Below are 21,992 nucleotides of genomic sequence, written 5' to 3' on the forward strand. Positions count from 1 at the left end.
GCTGAAAAAATCTTGCCTGACATTTTTCAATTCACCAAAGCAGACCTTGGTGGGGAGTACAAGATGAAAGCAGACACAATGGTAAAAACAGGTTCTTCAGGTCCTTGGAGTTTGGAGTGTGTGTGTGTGTGTGTGTGTGTGTGTGTGTGGCGGGGGGATGTTTGGACTGCATTACTGAGGAATGTATTTGAAAATGATGTGATTGACAATGAGAATGAAAAAGGAAAAAAAGAAACAAGGCTGCATGTGCATAGGACTTGCCCGTGTGGGGCATGGTGGCCAGAGACGTGAGGTGGTAGGGTTCAGATAAAATCTAGATTCTGACACAGAGCCCTGCATGAGGTTTAGGACTGTACAGAGGATGCTGGGAAAAGAGACCTTAGCATGTAAGACAGGGATAGGAGAAAACACTTAACGGGTAACTATCTTCAGTTCTCTCCACTTTCTGCCTTTTCTTAAAAACTGAAGTAGAGTTGATTTACAGTGTTGTGTTAGTTTCAAGTGTGTAGCAAAGTTATTCAATCATACATACATACATAACTTTTTTTTCAGATTCTTTTCCCTTATAGGTTATTACAAAATATTGAGTATAGTTCTTTGTGCTGTACAGTAGGTCCTTCCTTGTTATCTATTTTATGTATAGTAATTTGTATAGGTTAATCCCAAACTCCTAATTCATCCCTCCCCCCTTCCCCTCTGGTAACCATGAGTTTATTTTCTATGTCTTTGGGTCTATCTGTTTTGTATATAAGTTTATTTGTATCATTTTTTTAGGTTCCACACATATAAGTGATATCATATGATATTTGTCTTTCTCTGACTTACTTCACGTAGTATGATATTCTCTAGGTCCATCCATGCTGCAGCAAATGGCATTATTTCATTCTCTTTATGGCTGAGTAATATTCCATTGTATAAATATATCTCATCTTTACCCATTCATCTGTCGATGGACATTTAGGCTGCTTCCGTGTCTTGGCTATTATAAATAGTGCTGCTATGAACATTGGGGTGCATGTATCTTTTCGAATTATGGTTTTCTCCAGATGTATGTCCAGTAGTGGGATTGCAGGATCATATGGTAGCTCTATTTTTAGTTTTTTAAGGAAGCTCTGTACTGTTCTCCATAGTGGCTGTACCAGCTAACATTCCCACCAACAATGTAGGAGGGTTCCTTTTTTTCCACACCCTCTCCAGCATTTATTTGTAGACTTTTTGATGATAGTCATTCCAACTGGTGTGAGGTGACACCTCGTAGTTTTGATTTGCATTTCGCTAATTAGCGATGTTGAGCATCTTTTCATGTACCTTTTGGTCATCTGTATGTCTTCTTTGGAGAAATGTCTATTTAGATCTTCTGCCCATTTTTTGATGGGGTGGTTTTTTTTTTTCTATTTTCTGCTTTTTTAATGAAGGTGAATCCTTTGGTTACTTGGCCAGGCTACTGGACCTCTATTTTAAATTTATTTTTACCTTTATTCTGAGCATTTAGTGTGCCCTAACGAGTGTTTTTCTATACTTTACATTATCATCACTTTGAATCCTCACAACAACTCCAAGAAGTACATATTCTCACTTTAGGAAGGAAGAGGCTAAGCCCCAGAAAGGTTGAATAACTTACCTAAAGTCACACTGTCAATAAGTAGCAGAGCCAAATTTCAGATCGAATCCATCCAGCACCAGAATCCCTGAGCCCTTTGCTATCCTGTTTGTGTGTTGGGCTGTTGCTGGTGAAGGTGGAAAGCAGAAAGGCAGAAGCCCAAAGAAGGCCAACAGGCACATAACAGGTAGAAATGTCACCAGGATCAGGGTAGGGTTAGAGGAGTGTTGCTTTTTGTTCATATGTTTGTTATGATGAGGGAGAGGAATAGGGGTGAGTAGATGCGGAAGGAAGAATCTTACATCTCTCTCTCTGTTATATGACCTGGTTTTCCCCTGGAAGTGCCCTAAATAGATGGTAAAGGTGTAGGTGACTCCTGAGGGCTTTAGGGAATTGGATTTCTATGTGTCTTCTAGATGCTGGGATGTGCCTTAAGACGTGATGAAGAAGGCCCAGGTTCCCTTGACTGCCCCATGGGAGACCCTGTGGGGAGAGCCGGGTGGTAGAGGAAGCCCTCACCATAATCTCTGATGTTTTTACAATATTCTGGTTTGTCCTGACACACTGTTTGGGAAATCTGATTCCTGAAAATAAATTTTAAAATGTAGATTGTGACAAGGCTGCCAGAATCTGGAAGAAAAGAGATATTGTTCAAGAAATCCAATACGGTTTAGCAAGAGACATCGTGAGAGGTGGAGGAGGGAAGATAGTGTTTCCTTTTCTGGAAGGATTTACTGGTTACTCTGGGGAAGAGTTTAGGATGGAATCAGGAAGGGAGTAGGAAGGGGAAGGACTACTTTTTTAAACTTTATGCATTTCTGCACGGTCTTGATTTTACTTTTATTAGCAAGAATATATTATCTCTGAGCTTAAAAGAAAAATATTTTAAAACACCCATGTTTTAGTTTCAGATGTGAGTAATACGCTGATATTACCATGAAGCCACTATGACAAAACTCTTAGAAGCATTAGCCACACATCATGTTTATACCACATTTCCCTTTCAATTCTGTGAAGAGCTTTGGTCTGTATTTTCCAAAATAGTAGTTAAATGCACTTAAGAAAGATATATGTGTTCTCTTAATCAGAATCAAAGCATGTTTACCATAGAAATTTCTGTCTTGATGTCAGAACACTGTCAGTCAGGAGTACGCTCAAGTCTTTCGAAACATAGAGTTTAGACATTTAGAAATTAGATGCGTAAAAAGGCTGTGGATGTGGGCAGCTGGATGTGGGCAGGGTTCCTCCGAAGCACAGGTCTCCAGGCTCACTTGTGTCTTTTCCTGGTGTGAAGCGCTGAAGGTGATTCTCGTCTGCTTTGAGAGGCAGCTCGGCAGCCAGTGGTACTGGCTGAGCCTCCAGGTGAAGGAGATGGCCCTGAGGAAGGTCGGCGGCCTGGCCCTGTGGGACTTCCTCGACTTCATCGTGCGGACCCGCATCCCCATCTTCGTGCTCTTGCGCCCTTTCATCCAGTGCAAGGTGTGCTTCTCCTCCAGGAAGTGACAAGCCCCGTGAATGTGCTGCTTTCCAGAGCAGGGCAGGATGACAGCAGCAGTCTCGGGGCATGTGCTGTATAGCTAGTCAGGAGGACGTGTTAATACCATGCTTGACGAGAAATCAGCCCAAACAGGTATCCCAGAGGATAAAATTTCATGTTAGAAGTACCTTCACAGTAAGAGCTTAATTAACGTCAGTGAAACTTTGCCCTCTCCCCATTTACCAACCCCCCCCCCCCCACCAAGAAACAAAGATTGACTGGATAAAAAGATCTGAAGAATGGTCTCTTGTCTTCAGGGGCATGACTGAGATCTGATTTTAAATAAACACGGGGAAAAATGAGATAGTTAAAGCATGTTTTTCCTCTGAGACCCTCAGTATTCATCTACTCTTTTATTCTTTTCGTGCCTCGATTTCTGGGCGCTGTGATTCAAAACAACATATTGATTAAGCACTTCCTAAGCACTGTTCTAAGAACTTTGTATGCGTTACCTTATTTAAGCTTCACCACCAACTATGAAATAGATACAATAATTAGCTCATTTTACAGATGAGAAAATTGAGGACCTGAGAATCTATGCCTTCCTTTCAGCTTCTGGCCCAACCAGCAGAGAACCACGAAGAGCTTTCTGCCCGACAACATATCGCTGACCAGCTGGAACGGCGTTTCATTCCACGCCCTCTGTGTAAGAGCTCCCTCATTGCTGAGTTCAACAGTGAACTAAAAATTCTAAAAGAGGCAGTTCACAGTGGATCAGGTAAGTATGCAAGGGGTATTTTCCATTTGTTTTACTCATGGAACTTACAACCTACAAAGAATGCCTCTTTTTCCAGGTCACTGCTCTTTTTGGAGCCAAGTATGCAGTGGCCATTTCGGTACAACTGGTAGATTTGACCCTGTGATCCTTGTCAACAACAAAACAAATCCAGGGGGATATCATAAGAGTTTAATTGTATTCCTTTTCTGAATATTTTATTTTCAATCTTTATTTCAGTAGTTCGGCTTTTTCTTGAATATTTAGCTAGGGGGGAGAAAACCTATTTAAATTCTTACCTTCATTTCCGTTTTGAAAAGGAAGAGGGAACTCATTCATTGAGTGTCTGTTATATGATAGATTATTTCATAGCTGTTATTTAATCCACACAAATACCTGCAAGATGCATAACTGAAAGTCTGCTGATAGAATGAAGAAACTGAGACTCAATAGAGGTTAAATAACTTACACACAAAGACAGTGACACCAGTGAGGGGACTTAAAACTGGGTCTGTATGATTGATGATAAAATTCACAAATTGGAGAGAGGGTTGAATAAAAACCGGCAGGCTAGTTTACATTATCCAAAAGATTTTCTTTGGGAATGTATTGTTTACTTTTATAATTATATTAATTGAAGGTCACCAAGGAAGGAAAATAAATCATTATCTGCCATTAGAGGGCAGTCATTACCCATAAGTAGAAGACTGTCATCCATGTGGCTTTTTTTTCCTTTCTAAAACTTTTAGTGTTGTTCTCAATGTATTAAAGACCAAAACACTGACAAATACAATCTTGGTGAAATCTACTCAGGGCCATTCAAATGTTCTGCTTTATAATAAAATAATATAACATAGAACCAAGGGGGTGTTTTATAAATTGTAATCTCCAGAAAAGGGGAATAAGAACACAGTTTTAATTATGTATTCTAATTTTGATTGTAAGGTTCCTTTCAGACAATGTATTTATTACTTCTATATGCTTGGGTCAGGTAACGTACACTTCTCAGTGAAAAAATGAATTTGCATTCTGCCAGCCTTGGAAAATAAAACTGAAAAACAATGACAGAGGGAGCAACATCAAAACATTTTATATTGTTAGAGATATTCTGCTCCCCCAAGAAAAGTATTCAATTATAAGTACATCAGTGGCCAATTCTCTCTTTTTTTTTTTCTTCCCACCATTTTCAGTTCCATTTGCTACTTTGTCCTAAAGATCATCTATCTGGGACATACTATTTGAATGACCTTTCCTTAAAAAAATATAAGTTGTCTGGGAGGAGCTTGAAGCTAGCATTTGTTTTCTTTCAAGATCCTCACCATGGATTTTCTTTGGTCTCTCAACCCCACTAGCCTACCAAGGGAAGACATCCATCAGCACCGTGGGTACCTCCACCTCTGCTTACCGCCTGAGCCTGGCCACCATGTCACGCTCCAACACAGGCACCGGCACAGTCTGGGAGCAGGACAGTGAGCCGTCCCAGCAGGCTTCACAGGACACCCTGAGTCGAACTGATGAGGAAGATGAGGAAAGTAGGTCACCCTGCAGAATCTGGGGTGGTGGGAGGTGGGAGGTCATGTGTGACACAGCTTGGCCATGTGCATGAGGGCTTGGGAAGGATTTCTACCTTCCTGACCTTTCTCAGTTCTGATCCTCTGGTCGTTTTTACAAAAAGGATTTAAAATGGAATTGTGACTGATCCCATGACTTCTAATGCCTGCTTTTCTATAAATTCCTTGATATCCTTGGTCATTTGGTAGGAGTTCAGGCAAAAAGTAAATCTTTTTTTTTTTTTTACATCTTTATTGGAGTATAATTGCTTTACAATGGTGTGTTAGGTTCTGCTTTATAACAAAGTGAATCAGTTATACATATACATATGTCCCCATATCTATTCCCTCTTGCGTCTCCCTCCCTCCCACCCTCCCTATCCCACCCCTCCAGGCGGTCACAAAGCACCCAGCTGATCTCCCTGTGCTATGCGGCTGCTTCCCACTTGCTATCTACCTTACGTTTGGTAGTGTATATATGTCCATGCCTCTCTCTCGCTTTGTCACAGCTTACACTTCCCCCACCCCATATCCTCAAGTCCATTCTCTAGTAGGTCTGTGTCTTTATTCCTGTCTTACAAAAAGTAAATCTTTAGTGACCCCTAAGTTTTCTTTGAGCTTATGTATTCAACCTTTTCACTAACTCATTTAAATTGTGGTTAAGTAACAAAGGGGAGCGTTTATTCCCCTTTCTCCTGGCCATCTTGCTTAGAAGGTCAGTCAGTACTTACATGACCCGATTGGGCAAGGAAAAGTGAGCACTGCATGTGCTTATGACTCAGAAAAGACCAGCCAGCTATATTATCTAAGAGTGTAAAGCAGCAGACTGTCTCGAGGGCATACAACCCAATTTGAGTTAAGAGTGTCCCCAGTAACTGAGGCAGCCAGGAGCTTCTAAAGATTTGGTGAAATGAGGGAAAATCCAGTTAAGAACACGCTTCCATATATATGCATAATAGTTTTAAAAAGTAAAAGGTGAAAGCTTTCATAAATACCCCTGTCATTTAATGTTTTTTTAACTGTATCGACTATTTTCCAGTTGTGTTTCAAAGACACTCTGATACAACATTTAGAGCAAAGTGTACTGTCAATGCCTTATGAAAACAAAATCTAGATCTTCACTCAGAGCCCCTCTGTACCAAACAACAACAAAAAGCCGCACTCTGGGACTTCCCTGGTGGCGCAGTGGTTAAGAATCCGCCTGCCAGTACAGGGGACACAGGTTCGAGCCCAGGTTGGGGAAAATCTCACATGCCGTGGAGCAACTAAGCCCGTGTGCCACAACAACTGAGCCTGTGCTCTAGAGCCCGCGAGCCACAACTACCGAGCCTACGTGCTGCAACTACCGAACCCCGTGTGCCTAGAGCCCGTGCTCCGCAACAAGAGAAGCCACTGCAAGGAGAAGCCCGCACACTGCAACAAAAGTAGCCCCTGCTCACCGCAACCAGAAGAAACCCGTGTGCAGCAATGAAGACCCAACGCAGCCAAAAATAAATAATTTTTTTTAAAAAGCTGCACTCTGAACTAAATTAAATAGAGTTGAGGTTAGAATTTTAATTAAGATGAATGAAAGTATTTTAATACCCTACTACAGTTGGATGTGTAGGAGAAGGAAAGAAATAACTGCTCTGTCAAAGCATGCATCAGTGGACTTCCCTGGTGGTGCAGTGGTTAAGAATCTGCCTGCCAGTGCAGGGGACACGGGTTCGAGCCCTGGTCCTGGAAGATCCCACATGCCGCCGAGCAACTAAGCTCGTGTGCCACAACTACTGAGCCTGCACTCTAGAGCCTGCGAGCCACAACTACTGAGCCCAAGTGCCACAACTACTGAAGCCTACATGCCTAGAGCCTGTGCTCTGCAACAAGAGAAGCCACCCGATGAGAAGCCTGCGAATCGCAACAAAGAGTAGCCCCTGCTTGCCGCAACTAGAGAAAAGCCGGTGCGCAGCAACGAAGACCCAGGGCAGCCAAAATTAAAATTTAATGAATTTAAAAAAAATTTTTTTAAAAAGCACACCTCAGTAATATTTCCAGATTTAGTTTCAGGGTTAAGTAAATAACAAAGTGATAATCATACTGTTCTGCACCAGACCTACAGACATATTTGTTTTGAAATCATTGCTCATGGAAATAATCCTAAAATTATAATTAGGGAAATCAAGAAAGACCTTGACGAAAAAAAAATAATGAGAGACATAAGGATCAGCAGTTCGAATATTCAATATAAGTCCTAGTAATAGTCCAGAACTTAAAGTAATACCTATTTTTCTTTAATGGTTGAAGTAGTCTCTCCCAGAAAATTTTTAAATATGGCAAACGATAACAACCTCTCTTTAATAAAGCTAAATATATTTTGCAAGTAACCTTATGAATTAGAGGATGACCAAGCCAGTAGGAAGGAAGTAGAGAAGAAAAGTAGAGAAGACATAAACAGAGATAGCAATGACCAAAGGCCAACACTCATACACTTACAAGTATGCAAGTTTTTGCTAATATCTCTGCTCTCAAACATCACAACCATCCAATGACAACAGGGTTGCTAACACACAATGTGGTGTGATTGTGATGTGGGTGTGTATTAATTTATAAGGTGGGGTATGAAAGCTAGAGGGTTGACACCTTTGAATTAAACATTTTTTCCATTCAATCATCAAACCTGTATTAGGACCTAGCAGGAACAAGATGAGGAATAAGAAAGTATGAGAAAGATATATTCTCCGCTCTCTAAAATCTTAGATATAGTCTTGTAGAGGAGATGACAGACATTTTTGATAAAGAACACTTAACAAAAGTGTAAATGAGGGACTTCCCTGGTGGTCCAGTGGTTAAGACTTCGCCTTCCAATGCAGGGGATGTGGGTTCAATCCCTGGTCGGGGAGCTAAGATCCCACATGCCTCACGGCCAAAAAAACCAAAACATAAAACAGAAGCAATATTGTAACAAATTCAATACAGACTTTAAAAATGATCCACATCAAAAAAGTCTTTAAAAAAAAAAAAGAGTGAATGACACAGCACATGATTAATCACCAAACAAATATTGAAGGAGTAGGTGTTAAGTGATATATGAGTTTGGATAAGAGAGAAAAAAGTCAATGGAATTTCAGAAAGGTCTTAGTAGAAATAGCTCAATCTACCCTACCACATTTTTTTCATGTTTTTAGGACACATTTGATTATTCTCTTCTCTATGAACACATCTAAAAAGGAAATACCATTCTATAACAAGAATCAACTTCAAGTCAGTTATATAGCAAATTAAAATTTTTAGCACCTTTTGTATTCACCTCTTTGGTTTGAAATAAATTTCACTAGAAATATGACCACTTGGGATATTTTAAATAAATGATGTCAGACAACCTTACATGGTAGCATAAGTTCACCAAAATTCTATGTCAGTCAAGATGTGTTTTCTGTTCAGTTACAAACAATATTTGCTCACTGAGAATGAGGTCTCCTTGTCACAAATTATTGTGCTAAAGTTAATTTTCATATGGATTTGAATACATTAATTTCAGCTTCTATGGAGAAAGCAAGACTGCTTCAAACTTTAAGTTTAGGTTAAAATAAGCACTTGTTTCTGAACTTTATAGGTTTTTAAATATTTTTCCAAAAAATACCTGAAATGGTCTTTCCCTCAGCAGTCTAAAAATCATGAAATGTACTGAATGTAGTGTTTGAATTTCAAAAATGCTTCATTTGTTCAATAATAAAGTCCCTTACTGAACTATTTCTGGAATGTTTAAAAATTATAGTCCAGCTTTTCTGAAATCTTTAATTTGCAGATGCCCCTTGATTTTTACAAATAACCTACTTGTAGAAATGGACAAGAAGTTTACATATATTTCATGAAGGCTGTTTGAGGGTGGGAGATTTGTAGATGGGAAGAATTATCCTTCATCCCTTTGTGCAGATTAAAAACCAAGCCCCCAAAGGTCTTTTTTTTTTTTTTCAAGATGGAGATACATTCATGAAGTTTTACTGAAGCTGTTTCCCTCACCCAAATGAAGTAACCAGTCACTTTAACTCAAAGTTCTGTTCGTATTCTCAAAATGACACTTTCAGTAACCCTAGAGGCTCAGCTGTTAAAGTCTCTGGTTTTATAAAAATAGTGAAGATGTTTCTTAAGGCCCCAAAGGTCTTAGTTTTGAATCTGTACAAAGGGATGGATGATAATTTAGCTTTAGATACTGCCCTAAGTTTGCATACAAGCCAAGGATGGAGCCCAAGTACAAAGATGGTCTGGGTTTTCTGGTCCACATCACAGTTTCCTAACACTCCCTTCTCTGGCCCTTTCAGATGACTCTGTCAGCATGCCCAGTGTGGTAAGTGAACAAGAAGCTTACCTCCTGAGTGCCATTGGAAGGAGGCGGTTCTCCAGCCATGTCTCCAGCATGTCTGCACCTCAGGCTGAGGTGGGCATGTTACCCAGCCAAAGGTAAAGAGCCACGGATATGTTATACTCTGCCTTTGGGGGCGAAGGTAGAAATTCTGAAAACTCACTCCTGTTATTCTAAAAAAGGACTAAAGAGAAGCAAACAATCAATGTTGTTAAGTAGACCATTCAAACAACTTTTCAACGAGGGTTGCCCAGGCAACAACTTGCGGAGAGTTTTCTAGGCCAGGCCAGTAGAAGGGATCTCAATTTCTGATCCAAACATTGTTTCTCCTTAAAATTTTTCTATAAACAGATATATGGTCTTCTTTCATGGTCTTCTTTCAGATGACATTCTTGTATTTCAGCTATAACATCAGCTAAGCTAATAATGAGTACCTGGCAAGTGTATAGGACTAGCTTGATATATGTGGTAGTTTAGACTTCTGGTGTATCGTCAGTATTTAGTTGGAGGTAGTGATGCTTAACCAAGCAGAAGAAGACCTATGCCACTATGTGTGATGTTGGGCAGGTCATTTAACAGGAGCCCACTGTTTTCTCCTCTGTGAAATGAGAGGTTAGCTAAAGTTGGTCTTTAAGGTAACTTCTCTACCTAGAGAGTTTTATGTTTCCATAGCTAAACTCTTTAAAACATTTTCTTTGGTGTTCTCTGCCCTCTAAGAATATAGATTTAAAACTTTATATATATAGTTTACCATATATATGGTTATATAGGAAATGATCTGACATAAGAAATAAAACATTATCTATTTCAGAGGCAGTAGTTTTACTTCAGAAACTGAATTCTTTAAAAGAATCAGTCTTATGTGTTTTTTTTACCTAGTTTGTTGTTTATTCTTATTACCTATAGAGTCATTGTGGTATAACTTATACACGGAGAATAAGAACAATCAGGGCACATTCTAATGATCAGATAAAATTAGTTTACGTGCAGAAATAATTACCCTAGATCTATATCCTTTAGCAAATCATTCCTGAACTGTACAGATGAAATAAAATTTGTGAAATAAAGCCAAACTTTGGAGAATATTGAAAAAATAGGGGGGAATGATAAAAGATTAATAAGTAAATTGCATACTTAAAAAGAAAGCATTATTTATGTACTACTGAGTTATTACAAAAATTGCTAGTATATAAGGATTACTGTCATTGTAAGAGATTGCTTTACCTACCATTTGGTAATTTCTCTTTGAAAAGGAAGTCTTATAAATAAAATATATGAACAAAATCAGAGCCAAACTATAAAATATCCAAAAAAAGATGTAAAGCCATACAAGCAGTTAATACTGGTAAGTGGTGATTTATGTTTCATTGCTAGAAATGTGCAAACTTCTATCAAGAATAAACGAAAACTACCTGGCAGTCTGTCTAAAAGTCTAAATTAGGGAATTTTAAGTAAAGAGTTTTTTGGTTATTTACCTAAAATAACTAGGCCATCAATTCCCTTTGTACATATCCATTAAGGAGTTATCTCATTTCTGGGGAGAAAATTTGTTCTATTACGGATATACTAGAAATCCAGAAAAATAATATAGTTAAACCCTCTGGGCTAGGGAAGGTAATTATGTCTCTGTGTGTGAGGGAAAGCCTCTTTCTGGGGATGGTTGCTATTTTTACAGTGTACAATTAGGTGAACAACAATTCTCTAGAGGCGGGCACTCCAATTTTCTAAATTGTTTAATTCCATCCATTTTAACAACTATTTACTGAGTGCCTCGTGAGTACTTAGCTCAGTGCTAGGCACTGAAGGAAAGGGAGAGAAAGTATAACACAGTTTCTGTTCACAAATTCCCAAATCAGTGTGATCCAAATAAATCGATAAACTAATTATTCTTTCACCAACCTGACAGGTTTCTTCTTTTGACATTTACAATTCAGTCACTAGAGGATGGAGTGAGGACGTAAATGCGAGTTCCATGTGAATTTTCCAGGGTTATCTTCCTTCCATTTGTTTACTTGCATTTTCACTGCAAAATTAGCAGGTGAAGTCGGGTTCTTTCTTTGCTTTTCTTAATGGCATCAGTTCCAAGAGTTGGGTTGTGGCAGTTCATGGTAAGTGGTTTCTGTGTGATCATGTCATAAGACACAAGAAAGAAGCAGGATCCTAATCGATGAAACATCTGTACATATGATAGGTGAAAAATCATAACCACGCAGCCAGATGGTTACCAAAGGAATGATAGTTTTGTCCTCTACAGATTCGTTCTGCAGTGCGTTCCAGAGCTCCCGTGTCCATTCCGAGCTCGTTTTAAGTCCCAACTCTTGACCAATAAATAGATCACTCACTCCTCTGAGAGTCGTATCCACCCAAAGCCCCTCCTCCCCGTTGCCTTGAGTCCTAGGTCTTGACAAACCCAGCACAAGGTGAAATGGTTGACTGTCTCCTTTTCCTTCCTGGTTCTGTTAAATTTATTTATTTATTTTTGGTCCTTGGAAGCAGAAAAGTGCATGCTTTTTTTCTTTTTCTTTTATTTGTTTGCATTTTCTTTCCCTAAATGCTTCATCTCCCTACCCCTCCTGCAGTGAACCTAATGTCCTCGATGACTCCCAGGGCCTGGCCGCCGAGGGCAGCCTCTCTAGGTACAGTGTCAACGCTACCTGTGTATTGGTGTCTGTGCTGGGAAACGAGCTGTTCCCTGTCTCCTCTGTCTCTCTGTCTCCTCTCGCCCCGTCTTGACATCGATTTCCATTCCTTGCCCTTTGTTGCTCATAAACACACGAGCCTGGAAGTCAAAGGTGTAGCCTCCTTTATTTTCAGCTTCAGAGCTCAATCAGAGATGGCCTAAAAAGTTAACTTTAAAAAAAAAAACTTCCTGGAGTTCTCCTAGGGGCTTATCCCATGGACTGTCTCAGGAGTTTGATATGCAAAATGTTAAATTTATCCCACCTAATCATTTTCTCCCCTGCTGATATTCCTTAAGAAACATTTTTTTCAGAAGCCTTTTCATACAACTCCCCATCATTAGGAAGCCTCAGTCCAGACAGGTCTTTCAGCTAATACCGTGGATGATAAGAAAACAGTGATGCTATAATAAGAATACCAATGTCAGTACGATTTATATAATTCCCTCTCTTTGATGCATGCAGCATGACAGGCTATTATAGTAGCTTGTTCAAACAACACTTACATAAAGAATGTCTATCCCACCACGAAGATGACCACCAAATTTGCCATGAAATATCAGACACAAACATTTCTTGGTGAGAGAAGTCTTATGATGCGAACAATGTAATGGCGTAGCTATTGGTTTAAAGCTTCAGAAAGGGGGACTGCACCTTTAACACTCAGTTAAACCACGGCAAACATTCCTAATTCTGTGCTGTTGATTCACACCTCTCAACTAATCCTCATTAGGGGTAATGCTTCTTGTTCTTGCTAAGAGTGCCTTTGTTCCATCTCAAGATAAAATATTCCCTTTCAGGTTTGCATTATATAGTGAGTTGCATCCGTGTTTATTGCTTTATCACAAAGACGAGGAAATGTTGAGAGGCCGTTCCTGTGAAAGGTTGTCCTTTGTTTTCTTTGCATCTTGTTCAGATTTCACATTTTCTTCCACAGTTGAAAATGGGAAATTTATTCCATCATCTGGTGTATCTTTTTTTTTAACTGGCCCCGTAATTCATGACATTCATTTGTGTTTGCGAGCCCCTGCCTGGACAGGTCAGTCTCTTATTGGTGGTAAATGTGGAAGTGCTGCAGAGTGCAGGCTTAATTCCATTACCGAGAGCTTTGGGGATGAGGAAGAATGCAGCAGTCCTTAGGGAGGTTTCCCTTCATTGTTCACAGTGTTGGAAGAGCTCTGAACCAAGCCTAGCACTGTGACCACTGGTTTCAAAGCATTCATTTGTTTAATGCTGAATATTACATACAAGACAGGAGAACCTAGTTAGGAAGATGATTTCAATGTCCTGTTGAGAGTAGAAAGTATTAAATCAGACTTCCATTGGGCTGACTTTGTCCCGGGCCTTTTCTAATTAGGCCAAATTCTATTCCTGCTGAGTAAAATGCTAGTCTGGGGTTGCTGAGAGAAGGCAGGAGTTTGAGTTGATTTTTATAAATTCTCCCAAGGACTTGGCCCTCTCTGGCAGGCTTAAGGGTTCAAATGACTGATCTGGAGTTGTCTAAACCAATCCAATCTGCTCTGGGTCCAGTGTTGATAGGAATAAACCCAAAGTTCTTGCTATCTGAGGGTGGTTCAGAGCCAAAACTATAGGTTTTATCTACAGTTGAATTAGTCGCTCATGGGAGAACACTGATGACTGTTTTAGATCATCTGTTGTTGGTCTGTTACTCCTGTAACTGGTGTGTTTTTTCTGGGCGTCAGTCACCTGGATTCATTTGTGGTCATTAAGAAACCAGAAAATGAGGCACTCACTTTGGATTCTAAATAATTCTGTAAATGCAGAGGCATTCCAACAGCCGTAGCACGTCCACCTTTGCCATACACTGCAAATCATATCTCTTGAATTCCATCATGTCACCAAGTTCTCTTTGGAGGAGAGGAACTTTGGGCATTTACTAAGAGGTGGGTTTATAAAATAGGATATAGATTTCTTATATTTGGTTTCCAGGCTTTCTTATTTTTGGCATGAAACTTCTTTGTGCTGCAGACTCTTAAAATCCTAAAGAAGCAGTAAGACATTAACAATGTAAGTTACATTTAGCACATACCTGAGCACTCAGGACCTAAAAGACACCCCGAGTAATCCTAAGGAAAACCTGACGCCAAAGCTTAAAGAATATCAGTAAGCAAGCATGCCTAACGGAAAGTAATAAACCCTGTTCCTCCTCACAACCCCACATTTTGATAAACTTTCTGGGGATTGGCTTTTGAAAGAGCACTTGTTTTAGGCAAAATGGGCAAGTTGGTCTGAGGGCTAAATGAGGAAGAGACCAGGATAATAGTATAACCTGATGAATAGGTGGAAACCAATAAAAATTTTGCAGACCTTTAGAAAATTTCTTCTAGGATTTTTCTTGAACCTGTGCTAGCTGGTTTCTTATAAAGATTCATGGCAAGAAGTATAAGCCTGTTAGAATCACTATGCTGAGAAAAAAATTTTGTCTTTTGGAAATGAATAAACTGCAATAATATTTCATGGAAGAATTCTCTTCTTTAAGAGTGTTGCTCTTGGAAGTACAGAAACTTCATTGTAGTTCTTCCCTCCCTGTACCCACCCACAAGTACACACACCATGGACCATATTTTCTCTCCAGAAGAATATAGACATACAAAAAGTTATTCAAGCACTTAGGCCTAGAAGTTTATACTTGAGAGTGAAATTTGGTTTGGACACGTTAGAACACGTTAGAACATTTAAAACAACCAAATATAGCTTAAAAAAAAGATTACAACGCTATTTGGTTCTGTAAGGGTGATTTTAATTGCAGTGGAAAATAAGAATGTGGCTCAAGTTTGAACAAGATATACAGTCTGGGTGAAACAAAATAAAAATAACCTATCCATCTCATGATCATCCACATTTTCAAAGTATGCAAACTTGGCAAGTACTCCCAAATTACAAAGAAAAGATGAAAACAAACTTTGTATGTAGCTGAGAATTAATAGCTAAGAAAATGTGTGTTGTGATACCCAGAGAAGTGTACTTTGCCAATGCTAAATCAGTTCTTATAGGATAACTGAGAACCAGATTATTCCCCCTTTTTATCTGATTCTAGTCTCTAATCTCTAAATTCTGTGGCATTTAAAATATATCTTCCTAGGGCTTCCCTGGTGGCGCAGTGGTTGAGAGTCCGCCTGCCGATGCAGGGGACACGGGTTCGTGCCCCGGTCCGGGAAGATCCCACATGCCGCGGAGCGGCTGGGCCCGTGAGCCATGGCCGCTGAGCCTGCGCGTCCGGAGCCTGTGCTCCGCAACGGGAGAGGCCACAACAGTGAGAGGCCCACGTACCGCAAAAAAAATTAAAAATAATATATATATATTTTCTTGGATGTTGTGGAGGCTACGTAAATTTTAAACAATAATCTTTTACTGGGAAAGGGAAGAGGAGGATTTTGTCCACTGTTTATGTCTCTGTCCTCTATAAATGCTTTATGGCTCCTTCAGTGCTGGCTTTATGCATTCCCATCACAAGGCAAGCACTCAGGGAAAATGGCTACGCTGTGTGCTTTGTACTCCCCCTACAGATTTCTCTAACCATATTAAAATTGAAACTAGAAGTACAGATAAAAGCAATGAAAATACAAATTCATTTTCTCTATACTAGTCTCACCCAGTACTTCTACTTAAAATTTTTATTTATGAAATCTATTTCTAGATTGAAATACACTTTTTTGTACTTTGAGATGAGTGATATAAATTTTTGTTGTATTACTGAATGGCCCTTTGTTCCCCTGTCCTTTAAGAAATACCACTAGTTATATATTCCATTAGGAGATACATATGTGTTTATACACTCCAATCCAAGTCTTCATGCTGAAAGAAAAGAGGTCATTTGTGCCAGAATTGTCTTCTAACGTTGTCTAAATTTCCCTAGCTTGTAAATTACTTCCTTGCATTTTGAGGAAGGTGTTTTTGGTTTTTGCAGAAGGTTGAGTCACATCAGTTCTGCCAAGACCCAAGTATATTTACTTCTCTAAAATCCAGATCGTTTGCCATAGTAATGTTGTTTAGTGACTCAAAAATACAAAGGATGATTTTAACTTCCATTTAGAAAGTTTTATTTGCTTTTATACTTATGGTTTTGCCTTTTTATTTGGCAAAACACTGGAAATCAGCCATTCTCAAATTCCCAAGATTAAAATTTTTAGGGAATCAGTTTTCCCCAGAGAGATGCTTCAGGCAAACACCATGGTCTTCTGGTTGATGTTACATTGCACACCTGATGGTCCACACACCACAAATCCTACATGACATGGGGAGAAATACTACATGACATGGGGAGAAAGTAAATTGAGACCACTTTTTATTTGCAACTCTAATTTGATATAGACCGGAACTTACTTCTTCTGCATAAGTAACTTCAGTTATTAATTTCTCTGTCTGTTTATTATTAACATATCCTCTTCATGCAGTTAAGCCAGACTTTGATGTTCCAAATATAAACATGTTAGCATCACATTCTCAGGGAGAATATATATATGTATATATTAACTGAGCTGTATTTCCAAGGACACATCCTATAATTTAATCATTTATATGTGCATTCCATTGATGAAATACTATATCATTTACATACAACAGCTAATTACTAAAGCTATAAACTTGATCCATTTCTTAGATATAAGCCTCTCTATCCATAGAGAAAATTTTGATGCTTTTGATCCTCCCTTGGAATAATCATGATGAAATTACCATTGTTTTGACATTTAACACTCCCTGAGCAACGTGGATTTCTTTTCTTGCACCATTTTTTTCCTCACAATCTCAGATTACTGAATAAAATGAGACAAGCGGACTGCCTCTATTTCATTTTCTCTGCCCAAATATTTTTAAGACATTTTATTACCTACTTCCTTCTAGTGGTCTAGAAGCAATAAATTCATTACAAGTGTAAAACCAGGAAGCATACTATGTTACATCACTTTTCATATTCAAATCATTTTACATCAACTAACTTCTTTTCTCTACCTTAATGGGAGGTAGGTGGTAAGTATTAACCTCCCTTTACGGCCAAGGGAACTGAGGTAACATTTAGATGTCAATGAAGAATCCATTCCAGTGAAAGCTTTGCTTGGTATTTGGGAGAAACTTGTTTCTACTTTTGTGCCTATGGTAATTGAATACTCTTTCCAATTTAAGACACGTTAAAATGTATAATTAATCAGGAGATGTCATTTCAAACATGCCAGCAACTTAGTCTGGATTGCTTCTCAGAATTTATTGCACTGTTCCTTTGGGGTAATTTTCCATCTTCATAGAAAGATCATCTATGGTACAAGGCCATATATGTATAAAAATAATGTACATTGATCTTTTGAACTTGATATTCAGGAGAACAAGAAAGTTTAAAAAAACGTCTGTTTTTAAAACTCTTTATGGAATTTTGTATTGTGTATCCCAAATGGTCTAATTACGATATAATTACATGCTTATTTCAGAAGAACTATGATAAACTCCATTTGGGAATCATTGGTTCTCTTCTAGTGGAAATATGAGTAAGACTTTTAAAAAATGACACGTGACTGTGTCAACCATGTGATGATTAACTAGTTGTTAATAAAACAGGGGAAACGTCTGATTGTCCATCCTGCCACCTGCACGGAGACTGTATTTAGGTAGCTCATTTTTTTAAAATAGCAATGAATGCATACAGTCTTTCCTTCTCATGGACAGTTGCTGATGCTGCATTCCTCTGTGGAATATTTTACTGTCAAAACTATTTGCAGATGACTCTCCTTTTGCAAAGGCAAAGCAGAAATTAATTACCCATTAACCAGATAATCACATTGGCATCATCTACAGGATTACAGTGTTCTCTGGGGCACGATACATTTCTTTTTTTTCACCTCCACTCCCATTATACATTCCTATTATACATGCATGCAGAATGAAAAATGATCATGCGTCCATGACAGTGTTTTCAGCTTCACCCAACACTAAAATAGGAACCACTGCCAGCAGTCATTTTTGCATATATAAAAGACACACACACAGTAAATTTGGGGGGAGCAGGTTGTTGCTTTTATAAATTGTGTATTATGTTTGGGTGCAGCTGCTCGATATTAAACTTCTAAGTTGTAATGACAGCTTAATTACTTTGCCAGCCTTTTAAATCTAAAATCATTTTTACAAGACATTTAATTGTCTATCTATGCGACTGTTCGTTTACTCAGTCAGAGAGACTTCAGGCTGCAAACATGTGTTGAATGTGACCCTTCACCCAAATGGATTCTGTGTCTGATGTGTTTGATATTCGTTCATCTTATTTTCATTTAAACTGAAAAATTTTAAAAGGTGTTCCCATCCATGTGATAGAGTTGTACATGTTTGTTCGTCACCACCTTTCTCCTTACCCTTGAACAAAAAATTGAGATTAGCGTACAACATCTTAAGCCTTTTGGTGGCTTCCAAACCAGGGGTGTGATGTTCTGCTGAATGATAGATCCGGCCTCAGTGATTGAAAACAGAATCTCAATTTTGGCAGCTTGGGGCTACAAGGCCTCGTCTTCCCTCCTAAACCTTTGAAAACTCCCATCCCGGGGATTCTTTCCCAACCTTCCTTCAAAGATAACGGTATCTTTGAAGTGACTCGTATCCTGTAAGTGATTTTGACTCACACCCACCAGACAGTGGTCTTGGGTGCTTGCGCCAGGGCACACTAACACTGCTGATGCTCTCAACAGGGTGGCAAGTGTGCAGAGTGAACCTGGCCAGCAGAACCTCCACACTCAGCAGCCGCTGGGGAGGAAGAGGGGCCTGAGGCAGGTAAGCAGACCCTGGAAGGGCAGGAGAGTCATCCTGCGAAATGCAAGGTCTACTCAGTTTTTAATGCCCATGTATATTAAGATTGTATGTTACCTTCTCCCCACCTGAAATGAGCAGTACAGAACAACTTTAAAGCATGGTAAGTGCTTGGGCAAGCGGAGAGTTTGGGGCTTCTTCTCTTTTTAGCTCCGAATCTTCTTATTAGCAAAGCTGATCACTTGGTAAAATAAGTGGGCCTATATTTTTATTTGCTCCCTATCCAGAAACCTTTGCCAGCCAAACTACTGACAATGGAAGATTCGTTAGAAGGTTGATTTAAGGCCTGTTTCTGTAGAGAGGCAGAGACAGCCATCCTTTCTTCCTCGTTTCAAGATTAATAATTCAATTTAAAACTGAAATCGAAGGAAAGATCATCTTTATACATTTCCCTAGGTGGGGTTCCTTTACGTTACTGTCTAAATAAAAATCCAAATGAGGCTTTGCGCTGTTTCTTTGATGGGAGCGTCCCAGCACTGATTTGGAGACCAGACATTTTCCCAGTACCTGGGGTGTTTTTCATCAACCTCCCCTTGAGAGTTAGCATATGGTCAGCTACAGCTTTTAGATGAGCAAAGGCTGATTGGTAAGCAATCGTTGTTAGTTTTGTATCCTTAAATTCACTGATATTCTCACTGTGAATATTTCAAATTCTGTTAATGTTCTTAGGATATATAAAGGAGTAATAATCGTAAGATAGAAGTGGCTAAGGGGATGCCAGAATCAAACAAGTACTTGTATTTAAATATGCAGAAAGAAGTTTATTTTATTGGCTATGAATGTTAAGGAACAACCATAAGACTCCACAGAGACCCACCAAGAAGGGAACAAACCATAGTCAGAATCCTCTGAGCTCAGTCTTTCCTCCCAGGCAGTTAGACCCTTCTTGCTAGTTTTCTTCTGCCTGTTCTCTTTAGCTAAGACGTCCTCTACTATCACGTCAGAAGACTCAGACTGAACCCAGAAACCGCCACGGGGCTCGGCTGTCAACCACCCGCAGGAGCATTCAACCTAAAACGAAGCCATCTGGTGAGGCCTCCTGTGTCCCTTCTGGCTACACATTGACACATTGCCCTGCCACACACAGCCAGGAAGGCCTGCAGAGACTGAGCTCATGCAGATAAGCACACCTTTGGGGAGCCACTAGGAAAAGGGACGAAATTTCCCAGGAAACTTGAGTGCCTTTTTTTCGCTCACCTTTCCCAATTCCATCCCTCCCCTCGTGCACCTAGGAAATGGAACAGTCCAAGGTAAACCACAAATGCTATGAAATTTGTTGATAGAAGGTTGTGTTTCATTTACCCAAGCCAGGAACTGGCTTTGTCATATGTCTTACTGAAGACAAAGAAATGATGAATAATAGGGACTTTTAAATCTTGTTGGCAGCTGTTATAGCAATGACCAAGTTCACTTAATGATCTGTGCCAATTTTGTTTTTATGTAAAAGCTATTTATGTGAAAAGGCTATTAAAAAATTTTTTTTAATAAATTTTTTTATTTATACTATTTATTTTTGGCTGTATTGGGTCTTCGTTGCTGCACACAGGCTTTCTCTAGTTGCGGTGAGCGGGGGCTACTCTTCCTTGCGGTGCGCGGGCTTCTCATTGCAGTGGCTCCTCTTGTTGCGAAGCACGGGCCCTAGGCGTGTGGGCTTCAGTAGTTGTGGCACACGGGCTCAGTAGTTGTGGCACATGGGCTTAGTTGCTCCACGGCATGTGGGATCTTCCCGGACCAGGGCTCGAACCCATGTCCCCTACGTTGGCAGGCGGATTCTTGACCGCTGCGCCACCAGGGAAGTCCCTGAAAAGGCTATTTTATGCAATAATGATTTTTATACCCAAGTCCTAGTCTTTGTAAGAAGGTGAAATCAATACATATACATAATAGTCTAACCTGCTCTCATTTACTGATAAACCAGCAATGTCTTTACCAAGAAAAGTCAAGTCAGGAGACACTTGTTAAAACTAATTATTAAGCACTGCCAACCTACTTTCCTCCTATTCTATTTACTGCTCTACTTCCGACCTACAGCGGATCAGAAACGATCTGTGACCTTCATTGAGGCTCAGGCAGAGCCAGCCGGTGCCCCAACAGACATGCTTCCTGCCACAGGCCAGCCACAGGGCCGCGGCCCAGCCCCATCCAGGAAACCAGACGGAATGGACAAACCAGTGCTCACGTCTTCCCCCGCCATTGTTGTTGCTGACCTTCACAGCCTGTCTCCCAAGCAGGTGAGGGCACTGGAGAAACAGGCAAGTCTTGCTCCTTGCATACTTCTGTCTGGGAACCATTGGGATATGCAGATGTAATCCATATAACTTAAGTCTGGGTCTGTAATGTTTTGTTAGACAGACACTGGTCCTGTCATCATGAAAAAAAAAAAAACTAAAGTATATGGCCAAGAATACATCTACTTAAGAAGGCATAAGAGAAATCTTCATACTCTTTGTTATAGAAACCCTAAGAAGAAATATTTCATAGTTAAAATAACCATTGAAATCCAGTATATAATACATGATTGACAGTTCAATTCAAAAAATATATATAAATAAAGTTACCAATTTAGATGAAACCTTTAAATATAGAACCTTCTGAATCCTGTGAGAGGAACTTTTGTTTTGATCTTTTTCGTCGTTGTTTTGATCCTTTTCATCGTTGTTTGATATTTTCTTGTTGTTTTGATTTTTTTCCCTTCTTTTTTAAAAATTTATTTATCTTATTTATTTTTGGTTGTGTTGGGTCTTTTGTTGCTGTGTGGGCTTTCTCTAG

At 39.5% G+C, this 21,992-nt stretch overlaps 1 protein-coding gene across 8 annotated transcripts in view; it reads left to right on the top strand.

Annotated features, from left to right (window-relative positions):
- UNC80 (unc-80 homolog, NALCN channel complex subunit) overlaps positions 1 to 21,992 on the top strand; it is a 242,990-nt gene that overhangs the window by 216,441 nt on the left and 4,557 nt on the right. For 5 of the 8 annotated variants that reach the window (XM_049712084.1, XM_049712085.1, XM_033428394.2 and 2 more), the window contains exons 56-63: positions 2,895 to 3,079; positions 3,690 to 3,855; positions 5,205 to 5,384; positions 9,701 to 9,839; positions 12,321 to 12,377; positions 19,106 to 19,187; positions 20,141 to 20,252; positions 21,255 to 21,454. In XM_049712084.1, coding sequence (XP_049568041.1) covers positions 2,895 to 3,079; positions 3,690 to 3,855; positions 5,205 to 5,384; positions 9,701 to 9,839; positions 12,321 to 12,377; positions 19,106 to 19,187; positions 20,141 to 20,252; positions 21,255 to 21,454 — 1,121 coding nt within the window. The other 3 variants (XM_049712087.1, XM_049712088.1, XM_049712089.1) reach the window with 2 other exon arrangements.

The sequence above is a fragment of the Orcinus orca genome, chromosome 7, assembly GCF_937001465.1.
Source record: "Orcinus orca chromosome 7, mOrcOrc1.1, whole genome shotgun sequence".
Lineage (NCBI taxonomy): Eukaryota > Metazoa > Chordata > Mammalia > Artiodactyla > Delphinidae > Orcinus > Orcinus orca.